The sequence below is a fragment of the Mustelus asterias genome, chromosome 8 (genome assembly GCF_964213995.1).
Source record: "Mustelus asterias chromosome 8, sMusAst1.hap1.1, whole genome shotgun sequence".
In the NCBI taxonomy this organism is placed as follows: domain Eukaryota; kingdom Metazoa; phylum Chordata; class Chondrichthyes; order Carcharhiniformes; family Triakidae; genus Mustelus; species Mustelus asterias.
This window is the reverse complement of record NC_135808.1, coordinates 82,968,902-82,996,415: the sequence shown is the minus strand read 5'-3', so window position 1 is coordinate 82,996,415 and position 27,514 is coordinate 82,968,902. Positions and strand designations below refer to the sequence as shown.

General features: G+C 41.8%; 1 protein-coding gene across 3 annotated transcripts in view; it reads right to left on the bottom strand.

Moving 5' to 3' along the window:
- The window catches only part of scyl3 (SCY1-like, kinase-like 3), a 35,870-nt gene extending 10,145 nt beyond the window's left edge, over nt 1-25,725 (bottom strand). Inside the window, exons 1-9 of one of the 3 annotated variants that reach the window (XM_078218386.1) lie at nt 25,468-25,725; nt 22,521-22,706; nt 15,849-15,962; nt 15,652-15,708; nt 14,193-14,295; nt 10,771-10,882; nt 9,744-9,824; nt 7,537-7,676; nt 3,559-3,746 (exon numbers count right to left, since the gene is read on the bottom strand). In XM_078218386.1, coding sequence (XP_078074512.1) covers nt 3,559-3,746; nt 7,537-7,676; nt 9,744-9,824; nt 10,771-10,882; nt 14,193-14,295; nt 15,652-15,708; nt 15,849-15,962; nt 22,521-22,706; nt 25,468-25,632 — 1,146 coding nt within the window. In that variant the 5' untranslated portion in view covers nt 25,633-25,725. The remainder of the gene's footprint in view (nt 1-3,558; nt 3,747-7,536; nt 7,677-9,743; nt 9,825-10,770; nt 10,883-14,192; nt 14,296-15,651; nt 15,709-15,848; nt 15,963-22,520; nt 22,707-25,467) is intronic. The other 2 variants (XM_078218387.1, XM_078218388.1) reach the window with 2 other exon arrangements.
- Between the last annotated feature and the right edge of the window lie 1,789 nt (nt 25,726-27,514).

The following is a 27,514-nucleotide window of genomic DNA, read 5'->3' as shown; positions in this document are numbered from 1 at the left end:
ATTGTGGTCGGTGCAGACTTGATGGACCGAATGGCCTTCTTCTACACTGTAGCTTTCTATGCTTCTATTTCTATGCGATGTCTGGGACCTGCGTGAACAGGGCAAGCAAATGTATCTGCTTAACGAGATTTACTAATTCTCTAAAACCTGTTGAATTTGTCTATTTTTGTTCCATGACTGTTACATGCTAACTACAGGCCAGTTAGCTTAACGTCTGTAGTTGGGAAAATGCTGGAATCCATCATTAAAGAAGAAATAGCAGGCCATCTGGATAAGAATGGTTCGATCAAGCAGACGCAACATGGATTCATGAGAGGAAAGTCGTGTTTGACGAACTTACTGGATTTTTATGAAGATGTGACTAGTGCGTTTGACGGAGGGGAACCGGTAGATGTGGTGTTTTTGGATTTCCAAAAGACATTTGATAAGGTGCCTCACAAAAGGTTGCTGCAGAAGATTGGGGCACACGGTGTTGGCGGGGATTGGCTATCCAACAGGAAGCAGAGAGTTGGAATAATGGGTGCTTTTCTGGTTGGCAGATGGTGACTAGTGGCGTGCCGCAGGGATCGGTACTGGGGCCTCAACTGTTTGCTATTTACATAGATGATCTGGAGGAGGGGACCGAGTATAGGGTAACAAAGTTTGCTGATGACACGAAGATAAGTGGGAAAGTGAATTGCGTGGAGGAAGCGGAAGGTCTGCAGAGAGATTTGAATAGGCTGAATGAGTGGGCGAGGATCTGGCAGATGGAATATAACGTTGGCAAATGCGAGGTTATTCACTTTGGAAGAAATAATAGCAAATTGGATTATTATTTAAATGGAAAAAAATTACAACATGCTACTGTGCAAAAGGACCTGGGGGTCCTTGTGCATGAGTCGCAAAAACTCAGTCTGCAAGTACAACAGGTGATCAAGAAGGCAAATGGGATGTTGGCATTTATCGCAAGGGGGATAGAATATAAAAGCAGAGAAGTCTTGCTGCATCTGTACAAGGCATTGGTGAGGCAACAGCTGGAATACTGTGTGCAGTTTTGGTCCCCTTACTTGCGAAAGGATATATTGGCCTTGGAGGGAGTGCAGAGAAGGTTCACCAGGTTGATACCGGAGATGAGGGGTGTAGATCATGAGGAGAGATTGAGCAGATTAGGTTTGTACTCGTTGGAGTTTAGAAGGCTGAGGGGTGATCTTATAAAGGCATATAAGATAATGAAGGGGCTGGATAGGGTAGAAGTGGAGAGATTCTTTCCACTTAGAAAGGAAACCAGAACTAGAGGGCACAGCCTCAAAATAAAGGGGGGTCAGTTTAGGACAGAGTTGAGGGGGAACTTCTTCTCTCAGAGGGTGGTGAATCTCTGGAATTCTCTGCCCACTGAAGTGGTGGAGGCTACCTCGTTGAATATGTTTAAGTCACGGATAGATGGATTCCTGATCGGTAGGGGAATTAAGGGTTATGGGGATCAGGCGGGTAAGTGGAACTGATTCACTTCAGATCAGCCATGATCTTATTGAATGGCGGGGCAGGCTCGAGGGGCTAGATGGCCTACTCCTGCTCCTATTTCTTATGTTCTTATGTATATCTTTTAGCCTGATTACTTGGGCTATAGATATGAATTTTCTATGCAAGTTACACTGCAATTCAGCATTCAGGTTGTGAACTTTTTCTTGAATAAAATACCATTATTATTAGGAAGCATTAATGAGCAGCAAAAGATCGGAATCAGGAAGTAAGAGTCAGGACAGTAAATTCAATGTCAAATCAGCTAGATAAAACAAAATGAAAAGGATTGGATAGGAATGAGAGAGATACAAGAAACAAAAAGTGAAGAAACGTTCATACAATATATCTCATCAATTGAAATTTGAAGGAATGAGTTGTCACACTTATTAAAGTTAACTTTCAGTGCCACAGAGAGACTCAAGTTTCATTAAGAGGATGCTTAGACTAAATGACTTGGCTTCACATTTTATGGTGAGTTTAGTCCATGTCTACGATGTCAGTACAGGAACCTCAGTGTTCAATAAATTTGAATAGGGAACCAGCCAGAGCTTTTTTGTGCAGCTAACAAAGCATGGTGAATATTGCACAGCAAATTCTGGATTTTGCATTTAACTGCTTTTCTGCACTCACCAGAAATTGCTGTCCGATTTGCACGTAGGAGTGCTGAGAGCCTCCTGTTATTTTCACAACAAAACTCAACCCAGTATATTGTCATTAACAAATTGCCGTTTGTGGGTCTGTACTGTGCACAAACTCGCTACCTACATTACAACAGTGTCCACACTTCACTGTACAACCAGTTGTTAGTACTGTTGCCTCACAACACCAGGGACCCAGGTTCGATTCCAGTCTTGGGTGACTGTCTGTGTGGAGTTTGCACATTCTCCCCGTGTCTGCGTGGGTTTCCTCCGGTTTCCTCCCACAGCCCGAAGATGCGTAGATTAGGTGGATTGGCAATGCTAAATTACCCCTTAATGTCCAAAGATGTGTAGGTTAGGTGGATTAGCCGTGGCAAATGCACAGGGCTACAGGGATGAGGTGGAGGAGAGCGCCTGGGTGGGATGCCCTTTCAAAAGGTTGGTGCAGACTCGATGGGCAGATGGCCTCTTTCTGCACCATAGGGGGTTCCATGGTAAGTGCTTTGGGATATCAAAGTCACGAACACCACTGTATAAATGCAAATCTTTTTTCTTGCATTGCAATCAATGGAACTGCTGTGGGACGTATCTGTCAGTGACATCACTTGAACAGCGAGGAAGAAATGAAACCAGACGCGATAGATTTCCATTAAAAAAAAACCTTTAAAAATGGACAAGTGGGAGTAATTTGAACAAAACTTTCTTCTCACCCTATGTTCCAAATCTAGCTTGCGCAAGAGTTTTAGACTATGGTCACAAAATTATTAAAAGAACCTTCAGTTGCTTCAGGCTCTCAAGAGAAAGATGCAAAAATATAAATCAATCAATCAGTCTCAAAAACCCCATTCACAGAAGTGTATAAGCATACCTAGTTTCTGTGTGAATATTGCTCAATTTATAGACGAAATATCTGAGGAGTTCAGGTATAACAGCGCATTTTTAAAAAAAACTATCAAATGAGAATTCCATGAACCATTAAAAATTTCATATGGAATCTGTTTATGGGATAATATCTGTTCCGGCGTATCAGCATTGGCTCAGTACCAACACTCTCACCCAAGTCAAGCAGTCACAGGTTCACTCCAGAGACTTGAGCACATATGTACTGGCATATCAGTGCAGTACTGATGAAAGGTTGCACTTTCAGCAGTGATGTCTTTCAAATGAAACATTAAATCCTGTTAAATCATTCATGAGGAAAGTGAAAGGCATTTAATAACTGCAGGCGCTTTCGCCAAAAGGCATAGATTGTAACTCACATAACTTAAATGATTCACTAAATTTGTCAGAGGGAATTAAATCAATAAACAGGAAAATGTGTAACTGATAATCCAAAAGTTACTAGTTCAAGACATCATCTCAACCAATTGATTTGCATTTCACTTGTGCTATAAATTAAAACTTCCAATCTTTCACCAACCTGTGGAAGAATGATTTCCTGTAGGTCTTCCAGTGGAAAGAGATCTGCATAAGTGTCCAGGTGAGATAATAATACCATTCGCACATGCTCCTCTCGCACACTATAAAGTTTCAACAGAATCGGGATCACATGTTCACGAAAGACATTGGGTGACAGGAGGCAACTGAATGCATCATCACCAGGTGAGCCTAGAGTAATATAATTCAAGCAGCTTAATTGTTGCACATCTGTATCTTTGCAGCACTCAACATTTTACAGCATTTAATGTATTATTCCCGCAACAGTACATTTATTTTTGATAGATGTCAATGTTCGCTGTGTTCACACAGTGTACCACCTACAAGATGTAGTGCAGGAACTTACCAAGGCTCCTTGAACAGAGCATTTCAAACTCATGACCACTACTATCTAGAAGGACAAGGGCACTGATAGTTCCCGTGGCATGATTTATCTCCCTTCTTGCAGGTAGTTACAATTGTCACATTCCTGAAGGGGGGGGTGGCTGGTGGTGATGTTGTCCTCCAAACTCTGTAGGATGAGTGCACGGAATGTTGACGTGAGCATAATTCCAGCAGTTTTTAAGACCGGAGCTGGAATACAATTGGGCTTGCAGGTTTTGGTGTTTCTTACCCGATTGCTTGTTATTGATGACTCCTATTGATGATGGTTCACCCATGGAATCCTACGAGGACTGGGAATAGTCTGGTGAGTATCAGTGCCACTGGGAATTTGGGGTTGAGAAATTATTCAACACGTTCCTTTCAATGTTTTTCAGATGGTATTGGCATCCTCAAAGGGAGAAATGCCATCCTTTGAGCCAAAGGAGATTCTGCCCATTTGACCTTGGTCTATAGGTTTCCCCGATAGTCAGCATATTGTTGGATCTCTTGGGCTCACTTCTCACCACATGTCCTTCACCTTTCAGATTTGTCTTTGGATGTCAACCGCAATCTGTTAGAATGCTGTCTTCTTGACTTGCAACTTTGGGTTGTTCTGCCACACAATGAAGGCTGCTTGTTTTTGTTCCAGGTCATCATATATTTCAGCATAGTTTTCACTGAATTAGTGCTGGTGACAATGATGCTTCAACTTACTTGTCTGGCATAGGAGTCAAGAATAGCTGATTTTATTTGACCCCACTGTTCTGAAATGGAGTTGGACGTGTCAAGATTTTCCAGATGGGACATGAGCTGCAGTTGGAATTCCTCTCAATAGTCAAGCTGCTTTAGGGCTGAAACACTGATCATCTTCTCTTGAACGTTTGGGTCCTGTGTCGGCATCGTGCTAGGTGGAGGTTGATCGCCAACTGAACAAGTTGATAGTCTGTTCAGCAGACATCAGTCCCCCACCTGGGTCAGGTTGATACAAACATCTCTTAGAATCCGTACAGTGCAGAAGGAAGCCATTCGGCCCATCTAGTCTGCAGCCACTCTCTGACAGAGCATTTTACCCACCTCACCGCCCTAGCCATGTAACCCATTGACCCCGTGAATCTCCCTAACCTACACATCTTGGGGCAATTTAGCATGGCCAGTGCACCTAACCTGCACATCTTTGGATGGTGGGAGGAAACCAGAATAGCCGGAGGAAACCCATAGACATGGGGAGAATGTGCAAACTCCACACAATCACCAGAGGTTGGAATCGAACCCGGGTTCCTGGCGCTGAGAGGCAGATGTGGACCATCAGAGGATACAGCAGGATATAGATCAGTTGGAGACTTGGGTGGAGAGATAGCAGATGGGAGTTTAATCCGGACAAATGTGAGGTAATGCATTTTGGAAAGTCTAATACAGATAGGAAATACACAGTAAATGGCAGAACCCTTAAGAGTATTGATAGGCAAAGGGATCTGGGTGTACAGGTACACAGGTCACTGAAAGTGGCAATGCAGGTGGAGAAGGTAGTCAAGGAGGCATATGGCATGCTTGCCTTCATCGGCCGGGGTATTGAGTTTAAAAACTGGCAAGTTATGTTGCAGCTTTATAGAACCTTAGTTAGGCCGCACTTGGAATATAGTGTTCAATTCTGGTCGCCACACTACCAGAAGGCTTTGGAGAGGGTACAGAAAAAAGATTTACCAGGATGTTGCCTGGTATGGAGGGCATTAGCTATGAGGAGAGGTTGGAGAAACTTGGTTTGTTCTCACTGGAGCGACGGAGGTTGAGGGGAGATCTGAAAGAAGTCTACAAGGTTATGAGAGGCATGGACAGAGTGGATAGTCAGAAGCTCTTTCCCAGGGTGGAAGAGTCAATTACTAGAGGGCATAGGTTTAAGGTGCGAGGGGCAAGGTTTAAAAGAGATGTATGAGGCAGATCCAATCCATCTGACGAAGGAGCAGCGCTCCAAAAGCTAATGGCATTTGCTACCAAATAAACCTGTTGGACTTTAACCTGGTGTTGTTAAAACTCTTGCGCAGATTTTTTACATAGAGAGTGGTGGGTACCTGGAACTCGTTGCCGGGGGAGGTAGTGGAAGCGGATGCGGTAGTGACTTTTAAGGGGCATCTTGACAAGTACATGAATGAGATGGGAATAGAGGGATATGGTCCCCGGAAGGGTAGGGGTTTTAGTTAAGTCAGGCAGCATGGTCAGTGCAGGCTTGGAGGGCCGAAGGGCCTGTTCCAGTGCTATAATTTTCTTTGTTCAGTGCTAACCACTGTGCCACCCCTTTGACTTGACTAATGACATAATTCACGAAGTGCCAATGCTTTTATCTTGGATACTCCATATAGTTTTGTATTTGTCCTTCTGGTGAAATGTGTTTGTTATATTGAGGCTAAGCTGAGCACACTGTCAGCAGGAGGTCACGATCTGCGTTGGAATTTTCTCACCTCCTTTTTCCCAATGGTTGCTCTCCAGAGATTGGAGTAGCCACCAACCCTGGCATTAAAGTCCCCCAGAAGGATGATCTTTTCTTCTTTAGGGATGGCAATGAGGACTTCATTAAGGTTGATAGATATCAATGGAGAAGGTAGTCAAGAAGGCATACGGCATGCTTGCCTTCATCGGCCGGGGTATTGAGTTTAAAAATTGGCAAGTCATGTTGCAGCTTTATAGAACCTTAGTTAGGCCGCACTTGGAATATAGTGTTCAATTATATATTTTTAAACTTTTCTTTAACATTTTCTGTGGAGTCAAAGGTCACAGCATGAGTGCTGATGACCGAGGCATTTTGATTATGGTTTAGCTGGAGGTGAAGTATGGTGTGCCTTTTATTTTTACAATTGGGGAGTTCTGGCAGTGCATCCAAAATCATATTCCATTAGGGAAAACCAATTCCATGGACATGGGGGTCACTGTCAGACTTGCTTTACCTGTACAAGGTATATATTCCTGCCTGTTCCTTCAGCTACCCTTCCCTCGGAAGACAGGTGGAAAACAGTACAATTTTCTAGAGGGGTGAAGTTTCAAACTCCAAAAAGATTAATCTATGTTTCTCTTTCACATGTCAATCAACCATTTTGTGAAATGTCACACGAGTCCTTCAACATGCAATGCTACTCATTCCCCAACCATATATAGGAACATAGGAATTAGGAGAAGTAGACAAATTCAGCCCTTCGGTCTCAAATCCACCTCCCCACCTGTTCTCCGTATCCCTTTTTATTAGAAATATATCCATCTCCTTCTTGAAACCATTCAATGATTCAGACTCCACCACGCTATGGGACAGCGAGTTCCACAAATTCACCACCCTCTGCGAGAAGTAGTTCCTCCCCATCTCAGTGTTAAATCTACCGCTTCTCAACCTATACTTAGATTGCCCCATAAGAGGACATGTGGATAACCTAATACAGAGATTACAATAAGATAGATTTTAGTATTGCTGACACAATGATCTTGCCATTACATCTAAAACTAAAAAAATAAAGCTGCTCATATCTCTGAAGTTCATAAAGGCTGGTCCTCAAATTGATGTATATTAGATTGCAAGATACATGCCATTAGACTTTGAGAACACATGTACTGAACATACCTTTCTTTGGCCTGAGAAGGTGAGGAAGGAAACTTTTAATTGCTACTGGCTCTGCAAACACCAATGGAGTTAACAGCTGTGGCACCAGACGGGAGGCCATGAGATCTTCAGGTAAGCCTTGAACTCGATCCAACAGGAACCTGTATGAAACAAAAGAGCATCAATCACCACTCCCTACACACTTAAACTCTACTTTGAGGAAGTGCTTACAGGTGGAAGGTGTCGGGAAATTGATGGTTTCAAGAATATTTTAATGGCAAGATTGCGTGTTATACAAAAAAAAAAGCAAGTCTGAAGGAATGAAAATCCCCTCTTTATGCAAGTTTATTTGGAATCACGAGCTTTCGGAACGCTGTTCCTTCATCAGGTGAGTCTAACGGCGGCATCTTCACGTCATGCAAGTTTGGGCAGTCTCAATCCAATTCACAAAATAATAGATCCCTCTGGGCACAGCAAAAAACTCCTCTGCCATATTCAACATTAATTTGGAAAACTTAGAGGCCATACAATTGAAAATGTCACATTGGTGCGGTACTATTTGCATTCCTGTTTAATGCAAGGGTGTGTTATGATGCAAGACCAGACCTCCAAGTTGTAGTAAGGTCTGGCTAAGGACCAGTAATGTTTGTTTACAGTAGACTAAATTTGAGACTCAAGATACTTGCCCAATGAACAAAGCCACAAGATTCCACAGGTTTGGAACAAACACAAAAAAAAACTTTAAGCTAAAAGCAAAATATTGTGGATGCTGGAGTCTGAAACAAAAACAGAAAATGCTGCAAAATCTCAGCAGGTCTGACAGCATTTGTGGAGAGAGAATAGAACCAACATTTGGAGTCAACAAGGTAAGCCTTGAACTCGATCCAGCAGGAACCTGTATGAAACAAAAGAGCATCAATCACCACTCCCTACACACTCACAGCTGCTCTGATAAAGGGTCATCCAGACTCGAAACATTGGCTTTATTCTTTCTCCACAAATGTTATCAGACCTGCTGAGATTTTACAAAAAAAAACTTTACCATATAAGATCAGAAGTTCACAGATTTCTCAACAATCCATCCAGATGCCAGTAACATTAAGTGAACCAATCTCTCTGAAACTGCCTCACGAGGGATTCCAGTCTTCATCTTCAAAGGTCTAACCTTGGAATTCTCTCCAAAGGTCACTCCAACTCAGATGGAATCAATAACAGCTCACTTCACAGTGTTTGAATTTCATCTCCCGTGAATCCATTTCCCTGGGTTTGTGAGTAGACACTAACTTACAAAAACAATTTAAGATGTTTGGCTGTGTCAAGCAGAAGACTACTGCTCTGGAGGGGTACCTTTGCCCTAACAGCCTGCAGCACAGAGTCCCAGTCTTCATTGCCTTCTTGGATCTTCAGAACTTCTTCTGAGCCCTCAATTACCAGGGCTTCCCTCATGTTTACTTCACATAGCCCTTTCACTATTTGGAGCCTTTTATCTCTGTTGCTTTTTATTTTCTGAACTGGGATCTCTCCCTGCCTGGGACTCTTTTCGATGATGATCTGCTCCTGGTCACTTGAACTGGATTTTTGTGCTGTTTTTCTTCACACACTTTATTCACAGGAACAACTTAAGAACTATGACACCCTATCCCAGGTTGTGAAGAAACTATACAGCTCACCATCTCACTGCCCAATAGAAAGTCTACATTTCTAATAGGTAATTTTAGAGCAACTCCAATTACATAAGACCTCTTCATCAGAGTACAATTTAAATTTACTTAAAGCACACCTTCCCCATCAACATCCTGTATTAAAACATTCCAATCCAGCAAACTTTCTGAAGAAAGGTTCAAAACCTTTGCTAACATTGATCTCTGAGCCGAACCGGTTATCTCCCTGGGTAACAATTTTTCTCGGCTCTTTCTTGGACAAAAAAGGAGTGACTTCCCCTTCCAATATAAACTCCTTATAACCCTTTTCAGTTCTATCTATTCTACTATAAAAGCATTAGTGGCAATAGTGTTCTCACAAGTTTCACTTTCTGGTGTAGCTTTCTCTGTGGAAATTCCTGTTACTTGCACCAGTGGCACGGTTTTAACATCCGCTCCCTTTATTGTTACTGTCTACCCTTCAGTTGTTCAACATATTTAAAAGGTAATAGTTAGGATCTGATCATTTTGTAGCTGTTGTATGATTTATTACAAATTAGAATTCAGTAACAGAAACAGAATACCTACTTGAAAAACTCATTCTTTTCTTCCTCGGTTTTTAGTGTCAAGCTTTTTAAAAAATTGACAACTTCCAAGAACTCGTTCCTGCTGTTGAGAGACAGCATTTATTAACTGACTGTTATAATCACTAGTACCAAAAATCAACTAAATGCTTCAGTCTGTAAGATTCATTTGATCAGGGACATGTTTTTCTCATCTACAATCACTAATACTGTGAAGCTATCCAAGGTGCCATGACCCTGGCTCTATCAAATTCATCAGAATAACAAAGTATCACAAATAAACACAAATTTTGAAAATATTCTGAGGGACCTAAGCAGATATCATTCTAGTATTTTACAGAAAGCAATTCAAAACAGGTGAATACTCATTAGAATCCTAAGAGAATGGTTCACAAAGTAGGTGGACCAATTCAAGAGTGTGCTATATTAAGGAAATATTGAGCATTAAGCAAATAGACGGTAGGTGAATGAGCCCAGTGAAGTTAGTGTTTCTTTCTTTTGTTACCTACATGAAGTTGAATTTGAGTTGCAGATTCACCACTGTGCTGGTCTGCATGCAAGCATTTCATGAAAATCACTTACCTCTTCAAGGTGTTAGGAACCAGAAATCTAAACATTGATTAGCAGTATGAATATGTTTACTGAAAGCAATATCATTTTACTCTCTCATTTTACTATTTTACAATTCAGGTACTTTGTTGGGATTTCAATGCACAAACCTGATACATTTGAGCATATTTAATCTCTGGTTTCTTTGCCACACTGAAGATGAATGTTTGCATTAGTAGATTGAAGGTCTGACAACATCACTAGCCAATCAGGTACACAAAAAACCCAGTCTCTCAGGTATATATATTCTTAAGGTTTTGAATTAGATCTCATGAGGCACAATAGCACAAATTGTCTAATTACTTCCTGCTTCATACTGGCAAACAAATTATTTGAAGTAGCAATAGATTTAAACTTTAATTCACGCCCCTCATACTGCACTGACCATCACTAAGGAGGAACTTAAAGATGTCTTCACTTACCTAAAGAACTCATGAGATAGCAAACTCTGTAAAGATGGCCGTTGCATAGGATCTGAGTTTAAGAGGGTAACTTTTAAGGTTTCTTGAAAACTTGTCAACAAATGTTCTGCAACTAGAAGATAGGCACATTAACCTTGAACCTCCACTCACTGCAACAATTTAACATTCAAACATGGGCTTTGCACGCTAATGCACAGAATTCAGTGTGAATGGCTTCCGAAGAATCAAACAGTAGATTTCCACAAAGAATGGTTTACACATTACAGTTTATGGAGCAAGGTTCTTTCAATCAAACTACAATGCAAATATTTTCTTTTTGCAGCTCAGTTTTCTCATTTTTAAAGGCCAAGCACATACAGGTCAATAAACCTCATTTAAAGAATACAAAAGATTTGGATGCTTCTTGGATAGTGCATGAGAATAAAATATCAGCTGCTGTCATCCGAGTCCATGCAATGTCAGCGTTTATTACATTGTCATCAGCATTCTGCTCAATATTTATCCTCCAATCACCAGCACCAAACAAAAGGTTAACTGGTCAATATCTCATTGCTGTTTGTGGGACCTTGCTTTGTACATATTGATTGTCGTGTTTCCTACATTACAATGGTGAAAACAATTGAAATATGCTAGTTGTCCTTCACCCAATGTTTCTTACTGCTGCCCACATAACTATAGATGAATATTTTTTCCTGCTGAGTTATAGAATCATTGAATGAAACATCACAGAATGTGACTATTTGGCCCACTGTGCCTCATTGAAAGAGTTATCCAAATCAGTCCCACTCCCTTGCTCTATCATCATAATACAGAAAATATTTTTCAACACGCACTCAATGAAGAATTTTAAGGTATAGTTTAAACTTTAATCTTGCATTTCTTTCCTCCATTGCCAAAACTTCAGGTGAGAATTGAATTATCAAATGCTCCCTTTCAACCTTTACTTCAGTTAATCCAGAACTCAACTCAAATTTTCCCTCTCAAGTCCTGCACTTTATTAATCTTGTGCTCAAGTTTCAGAAGCTTCAACCAAAAGCATACAGACTTTCAAAATCTTCATGTAAATTCTCTGCAGCCACATTTCAGCATGTATAAAGGTGATGTTTCTCAGTCTCAAACTCCAGTCCCTCAGCTAATGTTGCTTGATGTTGGATTATTGCTCAATACTACAGTTTAGAACACTTATCTCCTAATATCAATTTGCTTCAAAATGCTTTGTCTTGTCAGTTCCCCAGAAGCTTTAATTTCTAGTTTCCTGATTAACATTTCTTTCCTTCTCGTAAATTGATCACAAGTGCATTGCACAAATGCAAGTTATGATACAATTAAGACATACATAAGACATCGGACCTGGGTTCGATTCCCGGCTTGGGTCACTGTCTGGGTGGAGTTTGCACATTCTCCTCGTGTCTGCGTGGGTTTCCTCCGGGTGCTCCGGTTTCCTCCCACAGTCCAAAGATGTGCGGGTTAGGTTAATTGGCAATGCTAAATTGCCCCTTAGTGTCCCGGGATGCGTAGGTTAGAGGGATTAGCGGGTAAATATGTAGGGATATGGGGATAGGCCCTGGGTGGGATTGTGGTCGGTGCAGACTCGATGGGCCGAATGGCCTCTTTCTGCACTGTAGGGATTCTATGATTTCTATATGCACGCAGCCCATTTATTGTCAGCCATTGTCCTGCACATTTTTATATTCCATTGCATTTCATACCATAGCTCCAGTATTCATCCACTTTTATCTATAACATGCATAGTGGATAATAAATTAAAGTCTATTCAAATGATAAGGGAATTTATAGAAATAAGTCAACAATTGAACATTAGCACTCAGATCATGCAACTTTGGTAAAAACAAACTGCACAAAGATGACAGAGGGAAAAAAAACAAAGTTTCTATCCAAGTACAACAAGTAATTTGGAAGGCAAATGGAAATGTTGGTCTTCATTGCAAAGGGATGGAGTATAAAAGTAAGGATGTATTGCTGCAGTTATGATGTGGAGATGCCGGCGTTGGACTGGGGTGAACACAGTAAGAAGTTTAACAACACCAGGTTAAAGTCCAACAGGTTTATTTGGTAGCAAAAGCCACACAAGCTTTCGGAGCTCTTAGCCCCTTCTTCAGGTGAGTGGGAATTCTGTTCACAAACAGAGCTTATAAAGCCACAGACTCAAATTACATGAATAATGGTTGGAATGCGAATACTTACAACTAATCAAGTCTTTAAGAAACGAAACAATGTGAGTGGAGAGAGCATCAAGACAGGCTAAAAAGATGTGTATTGGCTATACTGATAGCCAAGTTCCGCACACACGAGGACGGCCTCAACCGGGATATTGGGTTCATGTCACACTATTTGTAACTCCCACAGTTGCGTGGACCTGCAGAGTTTCACTGGCTGTCTTGTCTGGAGACAATACACATCTTTTTAGCCTGTCTTGATGCTCTCTCCACTCACATTGTTTCGTTTCTTAAAGACTTGATTAGTTGTAAGTATTCGCATTCCAACCATTATTCATGTAATTTGAGTCTGTGTCTTTATAAGCTCTGTTTGTGAACAGAATTCCCACTCACCTGAAGAAGGGGCTAAGAGCTCCGAAAGCTTGTGTAGCTTTTGCTACCAAATAAACCTGTTGGACTTTAACCTGGTGTTGTTAAACTTCTTGCTGCAGTTATACAGGGCATTGATGAGACTGCACCTAGAATACTATGTACGGTTTTGGTCTCCTTTCTTCAAGACTGATAAACATACATTGAAAGCAGATCAGAGAAAGTTTACTGGACTGTTTCTTGAGATAATGGCATTGTCCAACAAGGAAAGGTAGGGCAGGTTCAGTCTGTATTCATTGGAGAAGAATGAGAGGTGATCTTACTGAAACATAAAAGATTCTGAGGGGGCTTGACAGGGTAGATCCTGGGAGGGTGTTGCCCCTTGCGATGGCAAACCTAGTAATGGGGACACAGAATAATAAGAAGGGACTTCCAATTTAAAGTGGATATTAGGAGGAATTTTCTCTTAGTTCTTGAAAATTTCTTCCCCAGAGAGCAATTGAGTCTGGGTTATAAAATATATTCAAGGCCAGGTGAGACATGTTTTTGATCCACAAGAGGATTGAACTTTATGGCCGGAGGGGGAGAGAAAAGCAAGGAAAATGCAGTTAAGACTACAAGCAGATCAGTTATGATCTTATTGAATGTCAGAGGAGATTCAATGGACTGAATGGCCAATTCCTGCTCCTATTTCTCATGATCTTCTGAAAGAAGCTACATCTAATATAGCAGTAAAAGACCTAAACAAATTACCCAAGAAAAATAATTACTTGAATTGACCATAGAATTTATCTGGTAGTTAGTTGACAATCAGCAGCAATATCCATTGTAAGTATCGTGTATGGTCACTGAAAGGTGCAGCATGGAAACTCTTACCCACATCATTAAGCAATGGAAGGAGTTTCTCAACCATTATCCCAAATGAGTAAGCATCTCGAGCATGTCCGTGCGAACTGGGAAGAATCTGAAAACCTGCAGACTAAATTGGACAAAATAAGTTTGCAACAGTCATTTTCTTTTATTACTACCTACTGAAACCCTTAAATTATATCCTATGCCCAATCTCTGAGTGACACTGAAATCAGGCTGATACTTGAGACAACACTTAAGTACTTTACATGAGCAATATTCAATAATGGCACACATTACCTTCCCGACAACCTAACACACGCTGGGGATATTCCAGAACCATAATCTGTAACAAGATCTCGGCATTTATTTTGTGATGTAATGGACAACAATCAACTGCAGAGTTTTGACAAAGGTGTTGCACTCAAACATTAACTGTTCTATTCTCTCCACAGGTGCTGCTTCACTTTGAGCAATTTCAGAATTTTTTGTATTGGTTTCAGATGTGCTTTTTGTTAGAAGACTGATACACTAATCAAAAGTAAAGCAACCTTACTATACCACAGATGTCAAAATATAAAGCACATCATGCATTGAGTTATCTTGTTTTGGTCACATGATTAGCTTAATCTTAGTCTCAGTTTCATCATTTAATTCATTCAACCTTTCTCCTGTTACTTCAGGCTTTACTTTCTTTGAAACTGTACCCAAATAGTCACTTGACTTCCGTTTTCCTAGGACCTCTCTTTGGGAACACGGTCTTGAAGAATGGTGGTAGGACTTGTTTAGTTGTAGTGTTTTGTCAGTAAAGAAGTGCAATGCCCAGTGTTATACTGAACAGAAGGGAAATCACAAAGCAAATTCTTTATTTCTGTCAAGTAAGCTATTTTCAACCGAGGTAGTTGGGAAGATATGCCTGGCCTCAACATCCCCAGGATCAGGAGGACAATATGGGAGGATAGGGGCAGGTGCAGAGCACTGCATGGTGAGAAGAAAGAAAGGGATGTGTGCGTTCGCGGGTGTCCCAACAGAGTCTGGCATTGACTGTTGTGATCTTGACTGACACTTGCCATTTAGGCTTATCCATTACGGGTCATTATTGGGCAGGACGGTTGGGGACGGGAACTAGTGGTTGAAGGGAGCTAATGGTGCTTGAAACAATGGCCCAGGAAAGTAGAATAAAGGCTGGCAGGACGTGAAAAGCACTTTTTCTTTTTTTCCTCAGTCTTTTCAGGAAAGTACTTATTTAAAAACTAGCTGCATTGAATGTGGTGTCATTTATCCTTGCAAATTCTATGTCAGGATTGTTTAATTATTAAGATGCTAGCAACACAAGAATCAATAGATCTAATAAAATCGTGGTTGTTAGTTAAAATGCTATAATATGTCTCAACCAATCCTGCAATTTCATACTGTTACAAAAACAGTCTTAGGTTTGTTTAAAAGTAAATTGAAACAGTGCTTGTATTCATAATTATGGACATACCTGCTCCTCAGGAGCAATACCACTCAAATCTCTCAATGACATGATGCTGGATAGGAACTGTATGAGGAAATAGCACATATAAAAACATTTTAAAAACATTTTCAAAGAACTTTCAGGAACTGCACAGTTCAGGTTTTATTCTGTAACATTAAAAAGTTTTTTTGGCTAATTGGAAGGGACCAAAATAAAAGTTTTACCTCAGCTGATGCTTGAGAGAACTGACACATGGACTCCATTCCTCCCAGCTTCCAGTGACCATCCTCGCTCACAAACACAGACGAAATGCATATGTTATTGTGGCTCAGTTTTCCCTGTAATACAAGAGACCAACTAATGTCTTTTGTAACATTTCAGTTTGGCTAAAAACATAATTGTCTATAATACGCTTCTGTGCATAGATCTCTGCTTCTTGCAAAACGATAACACAGATTAAACAGCAAAACAATGTCATAAATGATGACATCCACCACTCTGACCTTCACTTTTCAGTGCAACTCATGTTCTTCCTCTATCCATTACCAAGCTATCTGGTGCAATATTAGACAAGTGGCAACCCAGGAAACTTTTCAGTACCAACCTACATCATCAATCTTTTGTCTTCTAAAAACAGGACTCAGAACAGAGGCCAGTTACAATCAGAGGAATATTAACAAAGAATGAATGCTATTGAAGACTGGAGAATTTAAAATGGCATGGGGGAAACTAAATGTTCAGATAAAAAAAGATTTAAAGTTCCATATTGTGGATCTAACAAAACCCATGAAGGTTTGGAATCTCATTTTGAAACTGTTTTTAAAAAAACTGAACCACCTTCCTGTAAAGTTAAAAAGTTAACTTGCTACACTAACCACAGATAAAGTACATGACCTGTTTAAAAGGAGCGTTAGTCCCACATTTGCCATTTTCTCTCCTTTATTACTTGACTCAAATGTCATTTCTGCACCGAGGATGAGAGTTGGAAAACTATTCAGTGCTATAAATTTGAGCTAGATGTTGATTTAAACCACACAAGTCCTTTACTCTAGTAGCCACTGGATAAATGATCAGAAACAGAAATGTTGGCATTTTCCACTCTGGGCTGAGACCAGCTGAAGCACAATCTGAGATCAGCAAATTGAGCACATTCTGGAGGATAATAGATCTTCTTGGTTTGTATAATCTAGCACCACACCAGGGAACTATGCATCTGTCAAGGATCTAGAAACACCTGTATGGGAAAAAACCTTTATCTGACGGATTGTGATAAAAGGGTTTGTTTGCATGAAACTACACTGAACAATGTGACAATAACAGTAGGTGTGTCATCCAAACAAAATAAGTAAAGAAGTTTGCAGTGGAAAAAAGCTCTAAGAACAATGGGAGCCAAAATACTGAAACTGGACAGAACATTTCTGATATAGGACTGACCAAATTCCAAGTCATACGAACATATGAATTAGAAGCAGGCCTAGGCCACTCAGCTCCTCAAGCCTACTAATCATTCAATAAGATCGTAGCTGATCTGACTGTAACCTCAACATCACATTTCGGCCTATCCCAATAACCTATAACCCCTTTACTTATCAATAATCTATCCACCTCCGCCTTAAAAATGTTCAAAGACTCTGCTTCCATGATTCAGGATGCTCAGAAAAAAATTCTTCTCATTTATGTCTTAAGTGGGCAACTCATTCTTAAAAAGTGACCACTAGTTCTAGATTCTCCCACAAGAGGAAACATACTTTTCACATCCACCCTGTCAAGATTCCTCAGGATCTTAAGTGTTTCATTAAAGTCACCTCTTACTCTTCTACAATCCAGCAGATACAAGCCTAGCCTGTCCAATGTTTCCAGCCTGTCCAATGTTTCCGCATAAGACAACCTGCCAAACCTTCCCTGAACTACTTCCAACAGATTTACATGCTTCCTTAAATAAGGAGACCAATGCTGTGCATGGTACTCCAGAAGCATGGTACTCCAGAAGTGGTCTCACCAATGCTCTATAGAAGGGGAGACAGTGGTGTAGTGGTATTCTTGCCACTAATCCAGAAACTCAGGGTAATGTTCTGGGATCCAGGTTCAAAACCCACCATGACAGATGGTGAAATTTGAATTCAGTAAAAAGCTGGAATTAAAATCTAATGATGACCATGAAACTATTGTTGATTGTCGCAAACACCCATCTGTTTCAGTAATGTCCTTTAAGGAAGGAAATCTTTCGTCCTTACCTTGTCTGACCGACATGTGACTCCAGATCGACAACGTTGTGTTTGAATCTTAAATGCCCTCAGGGATGTGCAAATGCCAACCTAGCCAGCAACACCCACATCCAAGGAACAAATAAAAAGAAACTGAAGCATAACCTCCCTACTTTTGTATTTAATTTCCCTCAGTAAATAGCATTCCATCAGCTTTCCTAATTACTTGCTAAACCTGCACATCAACCTTTTTCAATTCATGCAATATGACACCAAGATCCCGCTGCATCTCTAAGCTTCGCAATCTCTCATTTAGATAAATGTTTCTTTTTTACTCTTCCCGCCAAATGAAGAATTTCCCACATTATACTCCATTTGTCAGATCTTTGCCCATTCAACCTAATAATATCATTTTGTAGCCTCCTTATGTCTCTTCACAACTTACTTTCTTACCTATCTTTGTCATCATCAAATTGAGCAACCATAACTCTGGTCATTTCATCCAAGTTATTTATATAAATTCTAAGAGATTGAAGCCCCAGCACTGATCTCTACGGCACATTACTCGTTTCATCTTGCCAACCAGAAAAAGACGGTCTATTGTTTCCTGTGAGTTAGCCATTCTATCCATGTCGATATGTTATCCCCGAAACCATGAGTTTTTATTTTTCACAAAAACCTATGGTGGCACCTTATCAAATGCTTTCTGGAAAACTACAGTACATCCACCAGTTCCCTATTATCCACAGCATATGTTATTACTTCAAAGAACTCCAATAAATTGGTTAAACATGATTTCCCTCTCAAAACCATATTGACCCTACCTGATTACCTTACATACGAACAAGGAGCAGGCATAGGCCATTCAGCCCCTCAAGCCTGCTCCTCCATTTAATAAAATCATGGCTGATATGATAGCAAGTGCAATCTGCACCCTGCCTACCCCCAAATACCCTATCATCCCCTTGCTTACTGAGAATCTATCCACCTCTGCTGTAAAAATATTCAAAGATTCTGCTTCAACCCCAGTTTGAAAAAGACTTACGACCCTCAGTGAAAAAGATTGCATCTCATTGTTGTTTTATATGGGCGGCCCCTTAATTTTAAAGTGACTCTAATTCCAGATTCTCCCGCAAGAGGAAACATCCTCTCACATTCATCCTGTCAAGGCCCCTTAGTATCTTGCACATTTCAATCAAGTCGCTTCTTACTCATCTGAACTCCGGTGGATACAAACCTTTCCTCATGAGATAACCCACCCATTCCAGGTATTCACCTGGTAAACCTTTTCTGAACTGCTTGCAATGTATTTACATCCTTCCTTAAATAAAGTGTCTGATCGTACATAGTACTTCAAATGTGGTCTCAGTAGTGTTCTGCACAATTGAAACATAACTGACCTAATTCCCCTCAGAATAAATGATAACAGTCCATTAGCTTTCCTAATTACTTACCTGCACACTAGCCTTTTCTGGTTCATACACTAGGATACCTATGTTTCTCGGAATCTCACAGCTCTGCAATCTATCACCATTTAGATAATGTGCATTTATTTTCAATTCTTCCAGCTAAAATGGACAATTACACATTTTCTCATATTATACTTCAGATCTTTACCCACTCACTTAACCTATCTATATCTTTTTTGCAACCTCATGCCCTCTTCATAACTTGCTCTCCTATCCATCTTTATGTCATCAGCAGATTTGGCAATCAACCCTTCCGTCCCTTCATCCAAGTCATTTATATAAATTGTAATCAGTGGCGGTCCCAACATTGGTTCATGGGGCACACCACTCATTACATTTTGCCAACCTGAAAAGGTCCCATTCATGCCTACTCTCAGCTTCTTGATGCCAGTCAATCTTCTAGCCACATCAATATATTACCCCTTATACTATGAGCTTTTATTTCCTGCAATAATCTTTGATGTGGCACTTTATCAAATGCCTAGAGGAAATCTAAGTACAGTACATCCACTGGTTCCCATTTATCCACAGCACGATACTTCCTCAAAGAACTCTAATAAGTTGGTTAAACATGATTTTCCTTTCACAAAACCACGTTGCCTCTGCCCGATTACCTTGAATTTACCTTTTGCCCTGCTATAAACATCTTTAATAATAGGTAACATCTTTCTTATGACAGATATTAAGCCAACCACCATATTGTTTCCTGCATTCCGTCTCCCTCCCTTTTTGAATAAAGCACTTACCATTTACAATTTTCCAATCTAATGAAACCTTCCCTGAATCTAGGGAATTTTGGAAAATTAAAACCCCCAACACTTGGGAGTCAAACTGCTCTAAAACAAGATACAGGATGTGTGAATACTACAAATATTGCCCTGAGAAAAATTTAAGCACTTCTGTCAACATCATAATCTCACAGAGGAGTTCAGCAAAACAGAGCTTAGTAAGGAGTAAAAAGGAGAAAAACTGTTAATTAGCTAGTCATGGGCACAGTAGCACAGTGGTTAGCACTGCTGCCTCACAGCGCCAGGGACCTGGGTTCAAATGCCAGCTTGGGTCACTGTCTGTGCAGAGTTTCCACGTTCTCCCCGTGTCTGTGTGGATTTTCTCCGGGTCCGGTTCCTTCCCACAAGTCCAAAAGATTTGCTGGTTAGGTGCATTGGCCATGTTAAATTCTCACTCAGTGTACCCAAACAGGCGCTAGACTAGAGGATTTTCATAGTAACTTAATTGCAGTGTTAATGTAAGTCTACTTGTGACACTAATAAAATAAACTTTTAAGCAAAGGGTAACACTTGTGGTTGTCATTAGTCAATCTCAACTCCAGATTATAATTGAAAGCATTCCTCGGGTGAAGATCCTTATGATGATGCAGTGTGTTTGTTACTTACTATTCCTCAGCCTTCAGACACTTACAACCCATCCAATATTAAAGGTTATATCAGCCTACAGATTGCATTGAGAACAATTGCACCACATAAACACCATAGAGTCATAGAGGTTTACAGCATGGAAACAGGCCCTTCGGCCCAATTTGTCCATGCCGCCCTTATTTTTTTAAAACCCCTAAGCTAATCCCAACTGCCCACATTTGGCCCATATCCCTCTATACCCATCGTGCCCATGTAACTATCTAAATGCTTTTTAAAAGATAAAATTGTACCCGCCTCTACTACTACCTGTGGCAGCTTGTTTCGGACACTCACCACCCTGTGTGAAAAAATTGTCCCTGTGGACACTTTTGTATCTCTCCCCTCCCACCTTAAACCTATGCCCTCTAGTTTTAGACTCCCCTACCTTTGGGAAAAGATATTGACTATCTACCTTGTCTATGCCCCTCATTATTTTATAGACCTCTATAAGGTCACCCCTCAGCCTCCTATGCTCTAGAGAAAAAAGTCTAAGTCTATTCAATCCCTCCTTATAACTCAATCCATTAAGTCCCGGTAGCATCCTAGTAAATCTTTTCTGCACTCTTTCTAGTTTAATAATATCCTTTCTATAATAGGGTGACCAGAATTGCACACAGTATTCCAAGTGTGGCCTTAACAATGTCTTGTACAACTTCAACAAGACATCCCAACTCCTGTATTCAATGTTCTGACCGATGAAACCAAGCATGCCGAATGCCTTCTTCACCACTCTGTCCACCTGTGATTCCACTTTCAAGGAGCTATGAACATGTACCCCTAGATCTCTTTGTTCTGTAACTCTCCCCTACGCCCTACCATTAACTGAGTAAATCCTGCCCTGGTTCAATCTACCAAAATACATCACCTCACATTTGTCTAAATTAAACTCTATCTGCCATTCGTCAGCCCACTGACCCAATTGATCAAGATCCCTTTGCAATTGGAGATAACTTTCTTCACTGTGCACTATGCCACCAATCTGGGTGTCATCTGCAAACTTACTAACCATGCTCCCTATATTCTCATCAAAATCATTAATATAAATGACAACTCTCACTCAGGTGAGAACAAACAAGAGGAAAGAACAGCCACTCCAGTGACCTTCAACAGGACACTCATTTCTGACATCTCAGCATCAACATCATGGGATCATGGATCAGCCATATCAACACCATGATTACTGAAGCAGATCAGAAGCTAGATAGTCTTGAAACAAGAGAATCACCAACTGACTTGTCAAAGCCATTCCACCATCTGCAAAACTCAGTCACCAACATGATGCAATACTCACCACCTGCCTAGTTGAAAGCAACTGCAACACTGTTCTTAACAGAACAGTTTGATTGGTCAGCCTACCTTTAGACTCAGTACCCACCTGCACAATTAGCAGTATATTGTAGTTGCAGAGTAATTTATAAGATGCATCAAAACTCATTTGCAACATCATCTATTTCCCTTACAACTACTAACATTGAGAAAAGAAATAGCAGTAATGCCATGCTAATGCCTTCAACTTTCAAGTTCTCCTCGAAATTGACATATCATCTGGGCTTGAACCTACATCACTATTCCTTCCCTACTGTTGGGTCAGAATTTTGAAATTCCCCAACCAAACACTTGGGAGCACCATCACCACCAGGATTGCAAGGAGAAGATGCACCACCTTCTCTGGGGAACTAAAGATGGGCAGCTTTATTGCGACATCTCCCAAGAACAAATTAGAATTTGGTTTTCACACAAATAAGGCAGTGATACTTTATCTCAGCTAAATTCAACAACTGCTAACCTCAAATTATTTACGTACTTACTCGGTCATGCAGGAAGATGAGTGCTTGGAGGAGGTCAAAGATTCCCGCACAGATCTCATCTGCGGAGACATCTTCAAGGATCATATGAAGCGGCTGCACGCGTTCAGTAACCAGATGGATTCCATCGATTTCAACAGTGCTTGATAAGAACCTCAATAGACATGGGTGACGTAAGGTTTTCAGATGCTGAAACATACAATGATGAAATACTTTTTAAAAAATTGCAAAACAACTATAGCAAAGCTCTGTTTAAGAGCAATAAGTGCTTCAAGTGGCACACACCAGTTTTGCTCCAACCATAGACAGAGCTCACAGTTTCTCAATCTGGGTTAATTTTATTGCTATTATGGGAAAGTCAATTATTTCCTCACTCTAAAAATGATGCTTACAAATTTCCTCTGCACAAAGAAAACATAATATACTTCCTCCAAGTCAAGTGACGCCAGTTATCCAAATTCAAATCTGATACCTCCATAGCTAAGTTACACTATGCATTTGGCATAATGATAGACAAAAGACTAATCATCATTTACCAACACAGTTCCAATGAAAACTCATCAATCTAAAACGCTAACTTACTCCCTCCATAGATGCGGCCAGATCTGCTGAGCATTTCCATCATTTTCTATTTTTATTTCAGATTTCAACCATCCACAAAAGGACTTTGTTTTTCTTTGGTTACTTCTGTGAACTGTGCCAATACTGATGATTTGTAGCCATGACATGGATTAGATTTTAATTGGATTAAATGTTATGTTTCTGATGACTCAATAATAGATGATCTTTGATTTTTTTTTCTTACCAAACTTGTAACAACTTTTAACTGAAAAAAACCCCCCATTCCTTCCCTTATACCAACTTGAAATCTTTCGCTGTATGACCCATGTTATGTGATTGGAGTTAAATTCCGTCGCAAGTTGTTGCTGATGTATCCGTTTATTTTAAAGGATGAATCCCAATGGGAAAAATAGGAAGCCCTGTAAATAAACCTTTCAGTGCCTGCTACCGAGGCCCATATAATGTTTTGAGCCAAGTATCATAACGCTGCAGCTTAAACAGGGCAAACAGCAGTAAGGGAGCCATGTCTTGGTTGCAATGATAAAGTATCGGAAAAATTTTACTGCAAAGTTAATTATGATTTTTCCCCTAAATTTTGGTAATTGAGATCTCCCATCACAGTTTATAACTTTTTTTGGCTAGGAAGATCAAGTAAAATTTGCACCCAAGACTCTTGCAAAACTGCTCCATATGTATCAATGAAAAGATATGTGGAAGTTTTCTGGGATGACTGGTGTTTAATTTTCTTCCATACCCAATCCTGGAAACACTAAGGCTCCACCTATCTTCTCACAGAATGCAAGATCTGAGATTTTAAAAATTTAATGGAAAGATATAAACTCCAGTCCTATCACTCCTTCAACAAGTATGTTGGAAACCCAGTGTTGTCCAAGACCAAGATGCTTGACCTTTTTTTATTATTTTACTTTGTATTAATAAGGATATACATTTAAAATTTGCTTAAAAAATGAGAAACACCAGAAAAATGACTTTGGGTAACCAAATTTTAGGTTGTTCCAAAATAGCATAATTATGGGATAATCGCATTATGGTATTTTTTGTTTCTAATGCTCACAGTTCCTTTTTAATTGGATGTTGATGGTACAGCAGGTGGTTGATTCAGTAAGGGAATTCTCCAAAGTGCCCTGGTCCATATCTATCCCTCAACAAACAGCACTAAAATAGATCTCATCATTATCTCATTGCTGTTAATGGATCCTTGCTGTTGGCAAATTGAATGCCACGTTTCCTTCATTTCAAGAGAGACTGTACTTCAAAATTACTGAACAAAATGTATTTTACAGCCGATGTTTTGAAGTCGTGAATAATGCGTGTCCTCCTTCTTCCCTCTCCCAATCCACTTAACCTGCACATCCTTGGAGTGTGGGAGGAAACCGCAGCACCTGGAGGAAACACACGCAGACACGGGAAGAATATGCAAACTCCACACAGGCAGTCGTCCAAGGCCGGAATCAAACCCGGGTCCCTGGCACTGAGGCAGCAGTGTTAACCACTGTGCCACCCCTTTCCCCTCGTGCTCCCCTCCCCCCCCCCCATCTGCCCCTCGTGCTCCCCTCCCCCCATCTGCCCCCGTGCTCCCCCCCCATCTGCCCCCGTGCTCCCCTCCCCCCCATCTGCCCCTCGTGCTCCCCTCCCCCCATCTGCCCCTCGTGCTCCCCTCCCCCCTTCTGCCCCTCGTGCTCCCCTCCCCCCCATCTGCCCCTCGTGCTCCCCTCCCCCCCCATCTGCCCCTCATGCTCCCCTCCCCCATCTGCCCCTCATGCTCCCCTCCCCCCCATCTGCCCCTCATGCTCCCCTCCCCCCCCCATCTGCCCCTCATGCTCCCCTCCCCCCCCATCTGCCCCTCATGCTCCCCTCCCCCCCCATCTGCCCCTCATGCTCCCCTCCCCCCCATCTGCCCCTCATGCTCCCCTCCCCCCCCATCTGCCCCTCATGCTCCCCTGCCCCCCATGCTCCCCTCCCCCCCATCTGCCCCTCATGCTCCCCTCCTCCCCATCTGCCCCTCATGCTCCCCTCCTCCCCATCTGCCCCTCATGCTCCCCTCCTCCCCATCTGCCCCTCATGCTCCACTCCTCCCCATCTGCCCCTCATGCTCCCCTCCTCCCCATCTGCCCCTCATGCTCCCCTCCTCCCCATCTGCCCCTCATGCTCCCCTCCTCCCCATCTGCCCCTCATGCTCCCCTCCTCCCCATCTGCCCCTCATGCTCCCCTCCTCCCCATCTGCCCCTCATGCTCCCCTCCTCCCCATCTGCCCCTCATGCTCCCCTCCTCCCCATCTGCCCCTCATGCTCCCCTCCTCCCCATCTGCCCCTCATGCTCCCCTCCTCCCCATCTGCCCCTTCCTCTGTTTACCTTCCTCCCTCCTCACCTTCGCTGCCTTGTTGACGGCCTCCTCGTTGCCCCGCTGATAGACGAACACGGACACCGGCTGTTCTTCCTCCAGCACCGCCCGATACACGCTGAGACCGGCAGGCAGAGTTACCGGCGGCTCCTCCAGTCGGCAGCTCCGGGCCGTGCTACTCTCCGCCCCCATGGCCGCCCGTGTCCGGTAAGGGTGGGGGGAGGGGCGGCCAAATTCACTGGGCAATCCGCTCAACCCAATCTCCAAAAACAAACTGACCCGAACTTCCGGTTCACCCGGAAAGACCGACAGCTCCTCGCCAGCCAATCAGGGCCTCACACACCAAGCATGCGCAGTGTGAAAGGTGCTATCCTCTGACAGGATGTGAGATTTTACCTCAGGAAAACAGTTGGGATTCACAGTGATGGGTTCATATTTCAACTAAAAGATCCAAGTCCCAAACTGATAGTTCCTTGTTACCTTCCTAACCCACAGACCACAATCAATAAGGATAGGCAACAACACCTCCTCCACGATCATCCTCAACACCGGTGCCCCACAAGGCTGTGTTCTCAGCCCCCTACTATACTCCCTATACACCTAAGAATGTGTGGCCAAATTTACCTCCAATTCGATTTTCAGGTTTGCTGATGACACCATCGTAGTGGGTCGGATCTCAAACAATGACGAGACTGAGTACAGGAATGAGATAGAGAATCTGGTGAACTGGTGCGGCAACAATAATCTCCCTCAATGTCAACAAAACGAAGGAGACTGTCATCGACTGCGTAAAGAAGAACATGCCCCTGTCTACATCAATGGGGATGAAGTAGAAAGAGCTTCAAGTTTTGAGGTGTCCAGATCAACAACCTGTCCTGGTCCCCCCGTGTCGACACTATAGTTAAGAAAACCCACCAACGCCTCTACTTTCGCAGAAGGCTAAGGAAATTTGGCATGTCAGCTGCGACTCTCACCAACTTTTACAGATGCACCATAGAAAGCACTCTTTCAGGTTGTATCACAGCTTGGTATGGCTCCTGCTCTGCCCAAGACTGCAACGTCCTAGGAAAGGTTGTGAATGTAGCCCAATCCATCACGCAAACCAGTCTCCCATCCATTGACTCTGTCTATACTTCCCACTGCCTCGGCAAAGCAGCCAACATAATTAAGGACCCCACGCACTCCGTACATTCTCTCTTCCACCTTCTTCCATCGGGAAAAAGATACAAAAATCTGAGGTCACGTACCAACCGACTCAAGAACAGCTTCTTCCCTGCTGCTGTCAGACTTTTGAATAGACTTACCTTGCATTAAGTTGATCTTTCTTTACACCCTAGCTATGACTGTAACACTACGTTCTGCACTCTCTCATTTCCTTCTCTATGAACGGTATGCTTTGTATAGCGCACAAGAAACAATCCTTTTCACTGGATGTTAATACATGTGACAATAATAAATCAAATTAAATCAAATATTGTCATTCCTGTCTCTGTTCCTTTCTTCCCGCTTATTGAGAAAGTGGAAAACTGAAAATAGGTTTAAAGTTTATTTCTTAGTGTGACAAGGCTTACATTAACACTGCAATGAAGTTATTGTGAAAATCCCCTAGTTGCCACACTCCAGCACCTATTCGGATATACTGAGGGAGAATTTAGCATGGTCAATGCACCTAATCAGCACATCTTTCGGACTGTGGGAGGAAACCAGAGCACCCAGAGGAAACTCACGCAGACACGGGAAGAATGCAGACTCCACTCAGACAGTGACCTAAACTGGGACTCGAACCTGGGTCCTTGGTGCTGTGAGGCAGCAGTGCTAACGACCATACTGCCCGCGGTTCAGTGCCCAACTGCCATAGTTCAAAAAAAAGGAGAGAAACCAAGATAGATCATTTATCGTGATTGATTCATGCAGCGTATAGATCTCTCGACAGTAGAAAGAAGGAAAGACAATGTATTCAATAGTTTAAATTTCTTGGGGAAGTTGGAGCAGAAGACTGCCATCACTTGAGTCTCCCAACTCCTCACAGTATGTCCATAGTGTTTTGGACCTAGTATCTATTTGTCAGTATTTA